We start from the raw sequence: 18,153 nt of genomic DNA, 5'->3' as shown, positions 1-18,153 counted from the left end.
TTTCCGTCCCTCTTCTTGTCTGCCGTCGTCTTCTCACGTCCATGATCTCTATGATTTCTCTTCTCTGTGCTGTAAATAGACCGGGTAATGTGCTTGACGCATTCCTGTCTATTATGTAGTAACGTCTAGTGTTGTACATAGAGTACATCTCTGTATAAGTCTCCATCTATCAGGTTCTGACTCTTCATAACAACAAGGAATCTTCCAGCTCTTTCCGTTCCTTATTGTTATGGTTGCCATTCCTACCGTGTTTCTCCGGAAATAAGACCTACCCTGAAAATAAGACCGTACAGGCTTTTTGGGGAAGCCTTGCAATATAAGCCCTACTCCAAAAATAAGCCCTAGTTATAGTCAGCTGACCAGATCCCTAACACCGGGTGCTAAGCATCAGCCAATCAGTGCCAGGCTTGTTATGCTCCGCCCCCACCTGCTCAACACAAGCTGCAGGAGGGGTAAGAAGATGCATAGTAGGAGACACTGAGTATGGGAGAGCGGAGGGTACATGGGCCAACTACAGAGGGAGAGGAAAGTATAAAGTACGGATGGCCTTACTGCAGAGAGGGGATGTATACAGTAAATGGGGGAAGAACTACAGAGCGGGAGGGAGGTATACAGAATGGGGGATGTTACTGCAGAGGGGGGATGTATGCAGTATGGGGGAAGAACTACAGAGTGGGAGGGAGGTATACAGAATGGGGGATGTTGCTGCAGAGGGGGATGTATACAGTAAGAGGGAAGAACTACAGAGGTGGGGAGGGAGGTATACAGAATGGGGGGTGTTACCACAAAGAGGGGATGCATAAAGTATAGCGGGGCCTAACTGCAGAGAAGGAAGGGAGGTATACAGTATTGGGACTACCTTGGGGAGGGTGTGCATTAAGTATGGGGCAGAAACTACAGAAGAAATAGGGAGGTATACAGGATTGGGGGGGGGGGGGGCTTGTTGCAGAGGTGCACCCTGGTACATGCTATTTTGGTTTGGGAATAGGTGTAATGATTTCTGGTTTTGAGTATTTACTTTTATTAATTTTTTTTCCTGCATTTAGGGGTTTTAGCAACACTGAGACCCTTTGTAGTGAATACAAATATTACTGTGAAGAATGTCGCAGTAAACAGGAAGCACATAAAAGGTAACGTATTCAGTAATAGAGGGAAAATGTGTCATTTCTGTAATGTTATAGCTGTTTGAGTATTTTTCTGCAGTTGTCTGCTGCACTTTCTGTTCTCTGTGATGCAGAGTTACAGTCCCTTTAATCTACATAGGATCCTGTCAGTGCCTTGTCCACAACTCTTTATAGATATCCTCATAATGAGTATAAAGAACCTTCACAGTATAGGGAAACTGTTAAAGGGGTTCCTTTCCTGTTGCACCGTTACCTTAAAGGGGTAGTTCAGCAATTAAAAAAAAAATCTCAACTGGTGCCAAAGTTTTGTAATTTACTTCTATTAAAAAAACTTTAATCTTCCAGTACTTATCAGCTGCTGTATGTCCTGAAGGAAGTGGTGTGTTCTTTCCAGTCTGGAAAGCAGGGGAGGTTTTCTATAGGGATTTGCTACTGCTCTGGACAGAGGTAGCAGCAGAGAGCATTTTGTCAGACTGGAAAGAATATACCACTTCCTGCAAGACATTCAGCAGCTGATAAGTACTGGAAGACAGGAGTTTGTTTTTTATAGAAGTAAATAAAAAAATCTCTTGCACTTTCTGACACCAGTTGACTTGAATATGTTTTTTTCCACTTTGTAATGCTAAGAGGGTTATCTGAGGTCAAATTACTGGCAAACTCACTGTGATTAATCCTCCCAGGATCACAGAGTACAGAGACTGCGGCCAGGGACACTATTTACATGAGCCCTCTTGGAAGGGAGGAGGGGGAGATGGAGAGAAAAGCTCACACACAGATTTTTGTGTCTTCAGCAGAAAGCAACAGCTCAGAACTGGGGGAAGGAGACTGAATAGATAATAACAAGTATAGAATGAATTGATAGTTTCCAGGAGAGGGAAGATTCAGCATGTATTTTACCTGAGCAGAATACCCCTTTATTGTTGAAACATCCCTAGATCATTGCAAAAAATAAAACCTTTTTTAAGTGGATGCCTCTCGGAAGTTTAAAATTAAAGTTGAACCTGGGAACTTATCATCTGAATATGTTGCATTTGTCAATTTCAGGATGAAAGTAAAAAAGCTGCCTATGATTTTAGCTCTCCACCTAAAGAGGTTCAAATACATGGACCAGCTGCATCGATACACCAAGCTCTCATACCGAGTAGTCTTTCCTTTAGAGCTTCGACTTTTTAACACATCGGGAGATGCCACCAACCCAGACAGAATGTATGACCTAGTCGCTGTGGTTGTCCACTGTGGGAGGTAGGAGCACATTGTGGATACTGTGACGTGTTAGGGTTCAGATGCCTTTTGTTAACTGTTTTTGTACAACCCCAGATTTGCATTCAGCAACGCATGTACTGCCGTCTGTTACCTCAACTTTAGATTCGACCATTAACGTTGTATATACCATAGGGACAGACTATAAGGTTGGTGTAGGAGCCTTTGGGAAGGGGGAGACTGGACATAGGTCCAACTATCTACTAAGTGGCAGGAACCAGTGCAAGAGTCCCTTCAAGAGTATTTGTATTCTTAGCTATCAAGGTCATTGGCCCTGTTGCATTTACATTTATTTAATTTTTTTTGTGTGTCCTAGCGGTGTCTGAGTGTTGAGTCTTCCACCGATCATTAGAGTCGGGAGGAGCACTGAGCAAAGCTTTTCACTTCTGCGATTTCTGCTTTCTCCATCTCTCTGCAGGAGACAGTCTTTATGGTGACATCTCCTGCAGCAAGCTAGAGAGTGAAGCTTTTAGCCAAGTACTTCTTCCAGCTCTTTTTGACAATCGTCAGGGTCTGAACACCCAGACCATGACCGATCAAAACGTTTGACATGTGTCCAGCATATTTAATGCGGCATGGTAGGGGAAACAAATATGAAGACCATCTTTACCACTATAATAAAGGGATGGGTGGGAAGTATGCGCATTCTAGTATTTGCTATTGTGTATTCCACATCAGTCCATATGGTCCTCTTACACTGAAAGAGCGCACATTTTTATTTTTACTGAAACTATAAAATACTATTTTGTGATTAGTAAACTGTTCCATTAATTGTTTCTTTTTCCATTTTACCAGTGGTCCAAACAGAGGACATTATATTGCAATAGTGAAGAGTCATGACTTTTGGCTGTTGTTTGATGATGACATTGTAGAGGTAAGGCTTTACATGGACTGACAAGACATTCTCTCTTTTTTTCCATATTGATGAAAGTTTAAAGAACACCTCCCCTATCCACGGGATAGGGAAAAAGTAAGAGTTTGCTGGGGTCCGACCTCTGTACCCATCCTGTGGACAGGGGAAAAGTACTTTTTTCTTGGACAACCTCTTAAGAAAAGATCAGATTGTGAGTTCCCTTATACTAGTCTTTTTACATCTGTTGTGTACAGCTGGAACCTATTCTTGTGTATGGGCCTTACAGTAAGGGCCCTATTACAAGGAACGATAATCAGCCCTATCCGGCCGATTATCGCTCCGTGTAATAAACACAACGATCATCGGCTGGTCGTTGATATAGGTTTGGACCTATAATTGTCGGGCGCCGACCACGCATCGCTACGTGCAATAGTGGTGCGCGGCTGACGATTTTCAAACTCTATACATTACCTATCCATCCTCTTGTGATCTTCTCACTGGGTCCCGTGTAGCTCCAGAGCAGCCTGTCTGAGCTGACAGGCCGCTCAGCCAATCACTGACCGAGACCGCTACGGCCAGTAATTGGCTCAGCGGCCTGTCAGCTCAGACAGGCTGCTCTGGAGCTACAGTGCAAGTTTAAGCAAGGGCTGCAAGGACATCGTTAATGATTATCGGGTCATGTAATAGGCCCAGTAAACAGTTATTATCAGGCCCCCATCGGTCTGTGTATTAGTACCCTAAGTTGGGGTTGGCAGGAACCCAAACTATAGACATTTGACTCCCATCGGTCAAGATGGATGCAGCCAAAGGACTGCCTGGAAAACATTGATGCCTCTGGATCAGCACAGTAGGGTTATACTGTAGGTTGAATTTTATGAACAGTAGTTTGGGCTAGTACTGCAAATTTGCTCATTTCTAGTTAGAATATATCGACAGGCAGCAATCTCTGTGGCTATTCCATCTGTCGGGACCTGTCCTGCTGGTACGCTAGTTTCCCTTTTTTAACATGTAAGTCTATTGATAATGTGTATGCAATATTATCAGTCATGCATTGGGAAATCCCACTTATGTATACCGCTAAGGGAGTGTGAATAGTTACTGAAAAAGCTTCATTCCTGCTTGACAATACAAATGAAAAACATTAAAGGATCCTTTGTTACTCACTATAGTATTGTCCAGCTCTGCAGGTGTATCCACAGATCATCATCTTATTGTCAGCTTCAAACCCTGAAGCTATCAAAGGGAAATGGAGCATCAAATGAAACAGAAATTATATTCGCACATACAATACTCGTTTCTGTATTGTGGAAACCACATAGATTGTAATAGAGTTTCACTGTAAGTGAATTTCAATTGGAGGGTTCTGTGCTGTATAGGGCTCCTAGGAGTAGCAGACTGCGCCCCCTTCATTATGTCCTTTCTGTTATATATTTCATAGTTAGGGGGATAGTATATATGTCCCATTGACAATAGGTTAATATGCAGGTATCACAGTACATTTTGTTGTACTATATGCTTAGTATGGGGCGTTACAGATGAGTGAACCTTGAACATGCTCTCTATTTGATTAGCGTTGGCTGCCTGGAAAACATGGATACAGTCATAGGCCATAGGCTGTATCCATGTTTTCCTAGACTCCCTAGGGCTGCATCCAACTTTGCAGCCACCGGAAATCATATGCAGATCATTTGGGTTGGGACGAAACGGAGCATGGTTGTGTTTTACTCATCTTGGGTGCGTTGACCGCAAAACTAAAAACTGCAGTCATATTTTTGGATTTGCCTGTTGGTTATATCTGTGTCTAAGAAATCTATGGCTCAACCAGTATGACCATGATCAGCCCTAGAAACTTCCTAATTTTACAGTGATGGTTCAATGGCTCTCTCTAAAAGCAACGTATCTAGATGGATCGGGACTCCCGATGATCTTTAGAATGGGACCCAGAGTCCTTGTTCTGAATGGAGTGTTGAGTTGTCACTAGATTCATTGTCTATAGAGCAACTGAAGATGGACGCGTATAAATGGCAGTTCCATAAATAATGAATAGAATGGTGCACATTCGCCACATTCAGTCCACACTACTTTCATAACAAATGCAGGAGATCTGACACTATGGAAAGTAGATAGGTAATGTTAAAGGGGCTATCCAGGATTAGAAAAAGCACAGCTACTTTATTCCAAAAGTAGCACCACCTCTGTCCTCAGGTTGTGTGTGGTATTACAATTCAGCACCATGCATTTCAGTGCAACAGAGCTGCAAAACCTAGTGGTGTTTCTGGAAGAACGTGGCCGTGTTTTTGAAATCCTGGATAACACCTTTGCCGTAATACATACATATGTATGTATGTATGTATGTATGTATTACGGCAAAGGTGTTATCCAGGATTTCAAAAACACGGCCACGTTCTTCCAGAAACACCCACTAGGTTTTGCAGCTCTGTTGCACTGAAATGCATGGTGCTGAATTGTAATACCACATATATATATATATATATATATATATATATATATATATATATATATAAATTTATTTATTTATATTTCTTTATTTATTTATTTTTATTGAAGATGTTTGTTTCCTTACCTCTTATAGTCATCCATTTAATTCCCATTCATTCTGTTCCTGCAGAAAATTGATGCACAAGCTATAGAAGAATTCTACGGGTTAACATCAGACATCTCTAAGAACTCTGAATCTGGGTATATCCTCTTCTACCAGTCTCGTGACTAAATGAGAACTGTGACAAAGACATACATTCTGCCTCATTTCTTCTTTGTACAGTTGGAACAAGGAGAAAGCACTGATAACTAGATATGTATATATACATACACATATATGGCTAGATATGTGTATAGGTTACATATATATGTATCTCAAGCTACAGACAAGAAAATCCATGGAGTACTGGGAGCTCAGGGGGGGCATTAGCGCAGTTTGCACACGCCGAAGCAAAGAACACGGATCAAGGAAAACAAAGAAACTCATATCGTGAGAATTGATTTATTTGCTCTCAGGAATCACACTCACCATACTGTTCCATCACTACTACTGCTCAACCAGAACAGAGATGGTCTTCACCATTGGTGGATCGGACTTCCAGTCATTGGTTCCTTTCGTCTGTCGTATTATTTTAGCTAGCTATAAGATGCGTGGAGTGTTCCTGAAACCACAAACAGAAGCCTGTGCATTTCCACACTGTCCATTCTTCACCACAAGCAAAAGTAAAAAAAAAACAAAAAAAAAAACGCTGTATGATAAAAAATAGATATATATTTATATATATTTGCGCCCAGCAACCGCAATTGCCTTTCTTTAAAAGGACAGTAGAGATGAACCCGAGTCATATGGTTGAATGCCTGGAGAAGCTTACAGTGTATGTACAGAGGATAAGCTTGGGATCAGTAATGGGTGTTGTCACCCCCCTTCCCCCTCTTTTCCAACTTTTTTTAGGGGGGGAAGCAGTGGAGGTGCCAGAAATATTGATAATTTATTTTCGCACAATTGTTGAACTTGGCGCCTACAGTTGGATTCAGTTTTCTTATTTTCTAGAGGAAAATATATAGTCACTAAATTTTATGTAAATTTGTTGTTTGTTTAATTTATTGGTCAATGGATGGCAGAGATACAAAATCACAGGGAGTAAAGCAAGTATATATGTATACATAGTAAAATTCCTTGTAGAAATAGGACCCATCAGCTTTTCTGACATGCCTGTTTCTGTAAATGCTGTTATTTTTTTATTATGGAGCCTTGCGTTATGACGTTACTCTTCCTGGAAATGCATAAATACATTGACAGTGTTACCATTCCAACAAAGCATTATGGCAGTGTCCATAGATAGACTGTAGAGGAGAATGTTCTTCAACCTGTTGCAGAAGTACAACACCCATCATGCCCTGAAAGCAGAGAGTCTTCAGGGTATGATAAGAGTTGGGGAACACCGTTATAGACCATGATAGAAAGGCTGTGATAACATCATGGGAGTCGTACAGCCACAGGTTGGGGAATGTTTGTTTAGAGAGATACTCTATTTAGGGGTTATCCAAAATTAGGAAAACATGGCTGCTTCCTTTCAGAACCAACACCGCTCCGTCTGGGTGGGGGTTTTGCACTTATTTCCATTGAAATGAATGGAGCTGAATTGTAATATCACACACAACCTGAAGACAGAGGTGGTGCTGTTTTTACACGAAAGTAGCTGTGCTTTTTCTAATCCTGAATAACCCCTTTAACACTGGAAGCGGTTGCACTTAGATGGCCATTTGAAGCGTTGCTGTCAGATCGAGCATGTCATATGGTTTTTGCATTGACAGTAGTGCTTTAACCCTTTATTTCCAGGAAGAGTAAGGGTGGGCTCACACTATGGAATCTGCGTGGATACCTTCTGGCGGATTCTGTCGCTTGTACCCGCTCGTGGCGGCGCACATCTCCTCCCGTGCCATGGACGCTATACTATGGCCGAGCCGATTTCGCCGTCTGCTGAAAGAATTGACATTGACAATAATTGAGCCACTGAATCCGCCAGAACTTATCCGGATTCTGTAGTGTGAACCCACCCTAATGAGATGGTACAAAGATTTGAGAGAAGACAGTATCAGACTCCTATGAAAGATTACCTTTCTGGATGTGGATCAGCACAAAATAAATTTCTAACATAAAAAGCCACTAAATTATATCTGTGGGATCTCCTGATTGGTTTCCTATGCTCAGACTACTTGTACTGACCCTCCAGATCAGACTATTAGCATATAGAAATTAGTAGAAATATCGGATGCTTAATATAAGGAATTTTACTGTGTATGTGTATATCTGTATATGTGACATATACTGTATGCCTGTATACACACATATGTAACTCTCATACATAGATGCAATGGGTTTGGGATTCATGTGTAACAAAGATGGCGGAAAGATAGATTTCTATGTTGATAAGTGTGCTATGTTCTAGGTTACTCTAGTCGATTACTTTTTTTCATTGTGAGATGCTGTTTCTATGCTGAATTACGTACCAAAGTTAGAGTTGTCAGCCTTTATCGAATCAGCTGTTACTAAATCCCATCTGTCATACGTAGCCATGGACTTACGTGCTGGGAATTGACGTTCGCTTTGGCTGTGGTGCTGAAAGCCCGACTCCTTCAGTAACCGTATACTGGGATGGTATTATTCCTCTTCTTTTGAATCCCCCTTATTGTGCTGGCTGTGTACATTTAGGAGACCACTACTGAAATGCAACAGAAGACTTTGCAGGGAAATTTTACAGTGAGTATCCAACTTTTTATTATTGTGTCGTCTCAAAGGGAATCTGTCGGTAGCTTAGAGTCCAGAAAACTGTTGACTGCCTAACACAGAGGACAGGTAGAGGACTGAGAAAATACTAAGGGGTTATGGTCATACAAGTTGCATGATAGAGAAAAACTTTGTATGTATCCTGTGAATTGCTATGGCAAGTGTCCAGGAGGCGGAGCTTTCATGCTAAGTGCCCACAGCTGTAGCATCTGGTTCTGAGGCTGCTAAAGCTGAGAGGAGGGGCTGGGTAAGCTCCCAGTGCACAAACCTTTGCGCACTTACTATGATGGGTACACCTCCTGGGCAATTGCTCTAGCGGTGGTCTTATCTAAGAATGGCCATAACCCTACGGATGTTTTTCCCGCCTTTTCCATCTTCTGTTATAGGAATCATATGTACAAACAGATTTTCTTTAAATAACATCCATTGACTATAATGGGAGTTGCGTAAATGGCCTAACCAACAATGGCGGTTACGTAGCTGTTTGAGTTACTTTAACAGCATAGCTCATGGGGCTGCAGTTTGTGCAAATCCCATTTACGTCAGTAGGAGTTACACAAATTGTATTGTGCCCACTCTTCGTCTCTTTCAGCTTTCTGACCACCTCCAGCAGCCACAAATAGGCTGGAGCTGACTGGGGAAGCCATTTTTATGAGATGGGGATATCCCTTTAAAAGGGTTATCCAGGCTTTAAAAAAAAACATGGCTGCTTTCTTTCAGAAACCACGCCCCTCTTGGATTTTGTCTGGCAGGTCAGTTCTATTGAAGTGAATGGACTTGTAATACCACACACAACCTGAGGACAAAGGTAGTGCTGTTTTTGCAAGAAAGTAGCTTTGCTTTGTCTAATTCTGGATAACCCACTTTTTTTTTTCTTTTTTAATGTATGGCAGGGGCTGCACAGAAAATACAGCTCACCCAACCCACTCCTCCACCACTTCCTGAGCACCTAGTCTTCTCTGTGGTCCTCTTCATTTACAAGTTACAGTGATGTTCACTGTGGACAGGAAATGGGCACTCAGCGGCTGATTCCTGACCATACAGAACGTCCAATGGAACATGCAAAGAAGAGGATGTCGGCACTCACCACTGGCAGCGGGGGGCAGGCCGGGTATTATATCGCTTTATTTTTCATGTAGCCCACACCACTTATTTAAAAAAAAAAATAAATTGCCCAGCACAGAATTTGGATTTAGTTTTTAATTTAAAAAGGGCAAATCGTTCTGCAATATTAACTTTTAGGGGAAGAAGAAACAAGAAAGGGAAGACTGGTAAGGTGCAGAAACAAAGTTCTTATAAGTAAGTAGTAAGTAAGGTCTTATAAGTGATGTGGAGACTTAGGGGGACGGTGTAGTAACGGAGATAGGCTTTAAGGTTCCAACAACTGTGTTAAATGCTGGCGCAAGATGACACCATGCCTTGTGAGCATGATTATGCAGGTCATGCTAGTTTCCATAGATCATTACTTTATACCAACCACATAAAGAATAGCTTGAAACTTTTCAAAACTTTTACGTTTTACGTTTTCTGTTAATCATACCTGTTGCATAAATCTATAGGATATGTGAGTACATGATACTTTGTAATAGCCCCTATCAGGGGAAAGCTTCATCTTCCTTGCCTTCCAGCAGTCTGTAGTTTCCCTATTCCTGTTTCAGGGTTCTCTGAAATGTTTAGTCACCTGAAAATCCATCTAGGGTAATAGAGTAAATTGTAAACAGGGAGGAGGGGGATGCAGCTGCAGTCTCTTGTTTAGTCTTTCAGTGGGAAAAAAAAATCTAGAGAGACTCAGATCACATAGAAGAAATTAATTTACAAAAAAACAGCAAGAGAAAAGCAAAAAGTCTATGAAATATGCAGATTGGAGATATTTCTGGCCGCACTACATCTAATGTAAATTTATAGCTGCCAAAGCAGGGTTGTGATTTTTCTTTTTGTGTAACTGTAAGTACTGTTTGAAGTGGTTATCCAGGGTTAGAATTTTATTTTGATCCTTTTTTTTTTTTTTCTCCAGAAACAGCGCCACTCTTGTCCAATGGCTGTATGTGGTATTACAGATTAGCCACATGTAAATGAATGAGGCTGAGCTGTAATACCAAGTAAGTGGTGCTGTTTCGGGCTCTCTCTAACCCTGAATAGCTACTTTAAAGTGACACTGTCACCCCCTTTGTGCAGTCTGACATCTCTACACAGGTGTAAAGGGTAAATTTAGCGTTTTTCATACCTCATACGTCATGGTGTTTGTTCAAGTAAAAAGTGTCCTTTTATCAACTGCAGATTGTATTAAGTGGGCGTGGCCTTGCGGCATTAGCGCCACTTAGCCCCGCCCACAACTGCACTGTTGATTCCGCCCCCATGACGCCCATTGGTTGGCCGACGTAAAGGGGGTGGGGTCTAGACCTTTCGGCCAGCCTGTTCCAATGGCCGGCGAGGGGGCGGGTCCAATGATGCCGTTGTGGGCGTTGCTAAGTGGCGCGAATGCCACGAGGCCACGCCCACTTAATACAATCTGCAGTTGATAAAAGGACACTTTTTACTTGAACAAACACCATGACGAATGATATGAAATAAGGTATGAAAAACACTAAATTTACCCTTTACACCTGTGTAGAGATGCAAAAATGCAAAAAGGAGGTGACAGTGTCACTTTAAGTAAATGCTATGTGGTACAACTATGGCATACTAGAACAGTATCAGATTTTATTTTTATTTTTTGTGATTGTTGCCTGTTTCTTCATGACCCTTGTGTATAGTCTGACCGTGTCTGAATGTAGCTTGCCTGGAAAAGTGGGTGAATCTGCAGCTAAATCATTGTGCGTTCAGCTTTGATATCCTGCGTTACCATTCCTTTTTCCATAACGTGGTAAGACTTTATACCATAGATTATTTTGAGGATTGTGTTGTACATAGATCATGATTCGGCCTTGTTGGAGATTTTTAGGCCGTATTAACTAAAGACAAATGATTCTATAGAGCGAGACCCGGTGAAGTCGGTGTAATAAGATAGTAAATAGCGATCACTGCTGCTAATCATTCTCATAGCGTGAAACACTTGTACTGGCTCAAGTAGCGCCCCCTTCTGGGGACCTGGGCCAATGATTCCCTAAAATACATAAAGGAGCCTATAGGCCAAGTAATGCTGAGCCTGACATCTCGGAGCTCTCATAAGGCTGAGACAATCTCATTTACAAGTAGTAGTGATAACATTTCATATGTAGTTTTCAAAGCAGGTAGAAATATTGGCTTTTCTACTGTCTTTAGTTTGTTTTTGGGGTTTTATTTGTATTTTACTTTTAGACATGTCAAAAGTTATTGATATCAGTGGGATCAGGAGATATAGCCGGGGAGAGACCGTGGCAGTCAGCACTCACTCCCCAGCCGTATCTCCTATACTGCTCTGTCTATGGGGAGATTTATCAAACATGATGTAAAGTGAAACTGGCTCAGTTGCCCCTAGCAACCAATCAGATTCCACCTTTCATTTCCCACAGATTCTTTGGAAAATGAAAGGTGGAATCTGATTGGTTGCTAGGGGCAACTGAGCCAGTTTTACTTTACACCATGTTTGATAAATCTCCCCCCTATGAGACTATTTTGAGGGTCAGAGCAGGCGGCCAGGGAGTGGATTGTACTGGTGCCATGCTGTTCCCAGCTATATATCCCCATCCCAGTATGATTCCAGTGACCAGACTCTGTAGGATCAATAACTTTTCACGTGCCTGCTGACATGTCGAAAGTAAATTTTAGCGACGGATACTCTTTACGTTGAATTCTAGCCATCTTTGGACATGTTGTATAGATATGTCACTAGAACAAAGGCTGTAGCCCAAACTAATGTGGCATCACTAAAGATCTGAAACAAACTTTTTACATTTCCTAAGGACGGGTCAAAAGTTTTTATTAGTCTGGTCTGACTGATCAATCGAACGAGCGGAGAGAGACATGCACGGCTCTGTGTCTGTGAGCAGACTTGTATTACGAGACCACCTCAGTCATGTGACAAATAGTCGGAAGAAAGTGAAGTGCTAAGTGTGCACTTCTTCCTGCTCATTCTATCTGATTAATCAGACCCCGGCCAATCAAAACTTTTCATATGTCTCTATGACAAGTTTTTGGGGTTTTTTTGTAATAAAAGTGCCCCTTTAGGCTGGACATACAGCAAAGTTATCTGACTAATCTTCTAATGTATATGGTGTCCTTCCTAGTCCCCGCTGATGGCAGATGTTTATAGATGGAAAGGATGGGCCGTTGGATTTGAGCTTGATTGGTTGTTTTTTGGGCTGGGATGGAGAACCTTTGGTCCTCCAGCTGTTGTAAAAGTACAGTTCCCATCATGCCTGTACAGCCATAGGTTTAGCTGTCCAGGCTTGATGGAAACTGTAGTTTTGCAACAGTTGGAGAGATGAAGGTTCCCCATCCTCAGTCTAGAGGGACGCCATAATCATTAGTAGGACATATACAAAAAACAACTCCTGAATAGACCTGCTTCTGGTTTTCTACCTCTTTTCTAAGTAGAAAAATGGTAGAAAATGCACACTCGGCCCAATTCTTAAACACTGTTGGGCTGGGTTCACACTACGTATATTTCAGTCAGTATTGCAACCAAAACCAGGAGTGGATTAAAAACACAGAAATGATCTGTTCACACAATGTTGAAATTGAGTGGATGGCCGCCATTTAATGGCAAATATTTGCTGTTATTTTAGAACAACGGCTGTTATATTGAAATAATGGCCGTTATTTACTGTTATATGGCGGCCATCCACTCAATTTCAACATTGTGTGATCAGATCCTTTCTGTGTTTTTAATCCACTCCTGGTTTTGGTTGCAATATGAGGACCACAATACTGACTGAAATATATTTAGTGTGAACCCAGCCTTAAAGTGTTGCTTAATTAAAAAAAAAAAAAAAAAAAAATATTCTGCCCATTGTTCTACAAAATAATAATAATAATTTTTTTTTTTAGTATTGAGAAGTCTATAATTTCTTTCCGTGTTATGGATCTATACTGACAGCTTGTGTGTTCTTTTTCATTCCATAGCTTTTGCTCAACAAAAACAAAGTTCACTTGTTTTTGAAATTTTATTTTTTCTTTTAAAAGTTTTTTGTTTGACTTGGTTGGATTTCCATTCTTAGCGGAACGATGAATCCCAATGGGGGTCAGTCAGGGTTCTGGTGTTTTTGACTATAGGAATAGCGCTGCTAACTATAGTCAAAAACATTGGAAACCTGACAGACTGGAAAAAAAATAATAAACACATTTGATTAACAGAGATTAAAGGGGTTATCCAGCGCTTCAAAAACATGGCCACTTTCTTCCAGAGACAGCCCCCACTCTTGTCTCCAGCTTGGGCGGGGTTTTGCCGCTCAGTTCCATTGAAGTGAATGGAGCTTAATAGCAAACTGGAGACAAGAGTCGTGTTGTCTCTGAAAGAAATTTTAAATTTAAAGGGCATTTCTGAGATAAGAAGAAAAATCTGGTGGTTTAAAGCATCACTTTCCTCTATAAGTTTTGTTTGATATTGAAGCTTAGCCTATTCCACTTGAGTGGACATGAGCTGCAGTACCATGCATGGTCTATGGACAAGGGTGGCGCTATTTCTAGAGAAACCCTAAATAAACTCCTTCCTGGGGAAATGTTACAATTTAACAAGACTGAATGGATGGTTGATCAGATTATACCATTGATTTTATGAAAACTGACATTTTCAATTGTACGAATTAAAGCCAAGGCTTTTTGCCAAGCATTTGACAGTGAACATTATTTTTGTTAAGCCTGCCGAATAAGCGTTTGTAGGATTATTTTATTCTTCATACTTGTTGCCCATTTCATCAGTGTGTTTTTTTTTTTTTATTGAGGTGATGGAGTTTGTTTTTTTTTACTTCTAGTGCAGCTGAAAAAAAAAATCTTGAAATGTTAATATCAGAATTAAGCAATTTATTAAAAAAAAAAAGAATAAATTATATTAACCAAGTAAAAATGACCAACATATGAAGCATTATAGAACTATTTTTTAGGGGTAGTCGAGACGGGGGAATTTTCTGTTGTAAATAGTGGAACTGATTGCTGTGTAACTATATAATTGTCAATTTAAACAGCAGTTCATTATTTTGTATATTGGAAAAAATTTTATTAAATATGTATGTTATTTGTTAACATACTAGATGTATTAAACAACCTATAAATTATAAAACGTTGCACTTTTGATACAGATTTATAGATGTTTGGCGGGTGTATTAAAGGGCTTGCTTGAAATAACCAGTTGTGTTGTTATGATTTCCTGTTCTAAAGAAATAAAAGTGTAAGCAACACAAACTCTGCAATGTGTGTCCTTACTGGCGGACGGATGCTGACGACTTGTACTTATCTGACCTTTTGTCTAACATTCCTTTATACAGTGCTCATATTTTCATTGGAGGCCATGTGCCATGTTAGCACTGTTCGGCCTTTTTTTCCTTTTTTTTAACCATTAAAAAAATCTTTTTGTAAAAAGCTATTTTGTAAAAAAAGAAAAAAAATAATTTTAAATTTTTATGATTTTTTTTTTTTACCAAAGTGTTTTTTCCCAAAAATTTTACCCAAAAGCAAATGAAAATAAAAGAAATAAGAATGAAATTAACAACCGTTGAAATAATGGACACATTTTTTCCATTTGGCTGTGTTCACACATTGTATTTTCATTGCGGTACAGCATCATCTCCGTGAAGATGCTGCAGTACTGAAGTAGTGCATTATAACTCCCAACAGCCTTATATGCAAGCTAACAGACCATTTAAAGGGGTTGACCAGTGAAAATCTTTTTCATTCAAAACAGCTGGTTTCAGAAAGTTATATAGATTTGTAATTTACTTCTATTTAAAAATCTTAATTCTCCCCTACTTATCAGCTGCTGTATGTCCTGCAGGGAATGTCGTTTACTTTTCAGTCTGACACTGCTATCTGCTGCCACCTCTCTCCAAGGCAGGAACTGTCCAGAGCAGCTGCAAATCCCCATAGAAATCCTCTCCTGCTCTGGACAGTTGCTGTCTCGGACAGAGATGGCAGCAGAGAGCGCTGTGTCAGACTGAAAAGAAGACATTTCCAGCAGGACATACAGCAGCTGATAAGCATGGGAAAACTGGAGATTTTCAAACAGAAGTACTTTACACATCTATATAACTTTCTGAAACCAAATGATTTGAAAGAAAAAAATTTTGAGTACCCCTTTACCTACAATAGAACATATTTAAAAGAGGATGTACCACCAGATACATCCTCTTCAACCAGACATATTGATAGAACGGCGCCATCACGGGGAAGCCGGTGCCGCGGCCCGGTTACCCTGTACGGCGCCATTCTTTCCACGGATACCGGCCGCTGCTCAAGCACTGGAGGTAGGCCGGCCCGCCCCCAGTGGGAGGGAATTCCCTCCCCTCTGACGCGGCTTTGTTAGAATCAATGGAGCCGCGTCATAGAGGGGAGGGAATTCCCTCCCACTGGGGGCGGCTTGACCTACCTTTAGTGCTTAAGCACCGACTGGTAACCGTGGAAAGAACGGCGCCGTACACGGGAACCAGGCCGCGGTTCAAAAAACGGACTGCGGCTCCGGCTTCCCCATGATGGAGCCGTTCTATCCCTGTGTCAGGTTAACCCCTTAACGACCGCGGGCGTATATTTACGCCCTGCGGTCGGTAAGGTCGTTCAGAGCGGGGCCGCGCGGCGGTCTCGGGTGCCGCTTGTAGCCCGGGACCGCAGGTATTAGCAGGCACGGTCCGATTGCCGTGCCCGCTAATACAGTAATCGGATGCAGCTGTCAAAGTTGTGTCTAGTGGGCAGATCGCTCCTCCGGGATGTTATCCCGGAGGAGCGATCTCCGTAACTGAAGCCGGCCGGGGACCGCTCCAAGATGGCGCCGTCCCCGGCTCGGCACTCGTTTACTTCCGGCTGCAGCAGCCGGAAGTAAACGAGTGCCTATCTCATGGATCTCTGCAGCATATCTATGCTGCAGAGATCTCTATGAGAGATCAGTGCACTTATACTAGAAGTCCCCCAGGGGGAATAACCCTAACCCCAGGGGGGCTTCTAGTATAAGTGTAAAAGTAAAAAAAAAAGGGTTATTAATAAAAATCCCCCTCCCCTAATAAAAGTCAGAATCACCCCCCTTTTCCCAGGTTATTAATAAAAGTAAATAAATAAACATGTTTGCTATCGCCGCGCGCGTAATCGCCCAAACTATTAATTAATCACATTCCTGATCTTGTACGGTAAACTGCGTAAGCGCTAAAAAATCCCAAAGTGCAAAATTGCGCATTTTTGGTCGCATCAAATCCAGAAAAATGTTAATAAAAAGCGATCAAAAAGTCGTATATGCGCAATCAAGGTACCAATAGAAAGAACGCATCATGGCGCAAAAAATGACACCTCACACAGCCCCATAGACCAAAGGATAAAAGCGCTATAAGCCTGGGAATGGAGCGATTTTAAGGAACGTATATTGGTAAACAGTGGTTTTAATTTTTTACAGGCCATCAGATACAAGAAAAGTTATACATGTTACATATCGTTTTAATTGTAACGACTTGTGGAACATATATAACAAGTCAGTTTTACCCCAGGGCGAACGGTGTAAAAACACACATCCACTAAAAACACTAAATGTGTTTTTTTTTTTTCAATTTCACCACACATTGAATTTTTTCCTGCTTTTGCAGTGTACTTTATGCAAAAATTCAGCCTGTCATTGCAAAGTACAATTAGTGGCGCAAAAAATAAGGGCTCATGTGGGTTTCTAGGTGAAAAAATGCAAGTGCTTTGGCCTTTTATGCACAAGGAGGAAAAAACAAAATCGCAAAAATAAAAATTGCCCCGGTCCTTAAAGGGTTAAAGAGGATGTACCTGGTTGTACATCCTCTTTAAGAAAGTCTACCATTGACACGCAGATTGGTCCCACAAAATAAAAGTCCCTGCTTATGGCTCTGCGTATGAAGAAAGTCAAGGTGCTATGGCTTTTGGAACAGCAGGTTGTGCAAAAAGTACTGAAACATTGGACAGCTGCATTCAGAGGTTTAGAGAAGCTCACAATAAAGGGGTGCTGCAGTAAAAAGTTAAATCCACTGGTTTCAGAAAGTTATATAGATTTGTAATCTTCCCGTACTTATCAGCTGCTGCAGGTCCTGCAGGAAGTACTGTATTCTGACACAATGCTCTGCTGTTATCTCTGTCCATGTCAGTAACTGTTCAGAGCAGGAACAATTTTCTATGGGGATTGGCGCCTGCTCTGGGCAGTTCCTGTCTCGGACAGAGGTGGCAACAGAGAGCACTGTGTCAGACTGGAAAGAATACACTACTTCCTGCAGCGCATACAGCAGCTGATAAATACTGGCAGACATGAGATTTTTAAATAAAAGCAATTTACAAATCTATATAACTTTCTGACACCAGATGATTTGAAAGAAAACATTTTTTGCTGGATAATCCCTTTAAGTTCACTTGTAAAGGTTAGAGTGTATTTCGGGTTTATTCAGAAAAATCCCCCCCCAGCTAAATAACCCTAACTTTCTGTAAGTAGTGTAGGTTAAATATTATTTTGTCATTTAGCATTGTCCTCTGTGTATTGTTCCTCATATACATCCCCTGTATAAGCTACG

General features: G+C 41.2%; 2 protein-coding genes across 6 annotated transcripts in view; one reads left to right on the top strand and one right to left on the bottom strand.

The window, feature by feature from the left end:
- USP12 (ubiquitin specific peptidase 12) overlaps window positions 1–10,766 on the top strand; it is a 46,401-nt gene extending 35,635 nt beyond the window's left edge. Inside the window, exons 6-9 of the mRNA XM_069969847.1 lie at window positions 1,047–1,130; window positions 2,169–2,366; window positions 3,180–3,258; window positions 5,867–10,766. Coding sequence (XP_069825948.1) covers window positions 1,047–1,130; window positions 2,169–2,366; window positions 3,180–3,258; window positions 5,867–5,968 — 463 coding nt within the window. The 3' untranslated portion in view covers window positions 5,969–10,766. The remainder of the gene's footprint in view (window positions 1–1,046; window positions 1,131–2,168; window positions 2,367–3,179; window positions 3,259–5,866) is intronic.
- The window catches only part of RPL21 (ribosomal protein L21), a 407,337-nt gene that overhangs the window by 59,647 nt on the left and 329,537 nt on the right, over window positions 1–18,153 (bottom strand). The window contains exon 1 of one of the 5 annotated variants that reach the window (XM_069969852.1): window positions 8,137–8,147. The exons of the other annotated variants lie outside the window; for them this stretch is intronic. The gene's annotated coding sequence lies outside the window, so the exon portion shown is untranslated. Of the gene's footprint in view, window positions 1–8,136; window positions 8,148–18,153 lie in introns of those variants that run through there. 5 annotated transcript variants of the gene reach the window in all.

Source organism: Dendropsophus ebraccatus, chromosome 5, assembly GCF_027789765.1.
Source record: "Dendropsophus ebraccatus isolate aDenEbr1 chromosome 5, aDenEbr1.pat, whole genome shotgun sequence".
In the NCBI taxonomy this organism is placed as follows: Eukaryota; Metazoa; Chordata; class Amphibia; order Anura; family Hylidae; genus Dendropsophus; species Dendropsophus ebraccatus.
The sequence above is the reverse complement of the archived record's forward strand: the minus strand, read 5'-3'. Positions and strand labels throughout refer to the sequence as shown.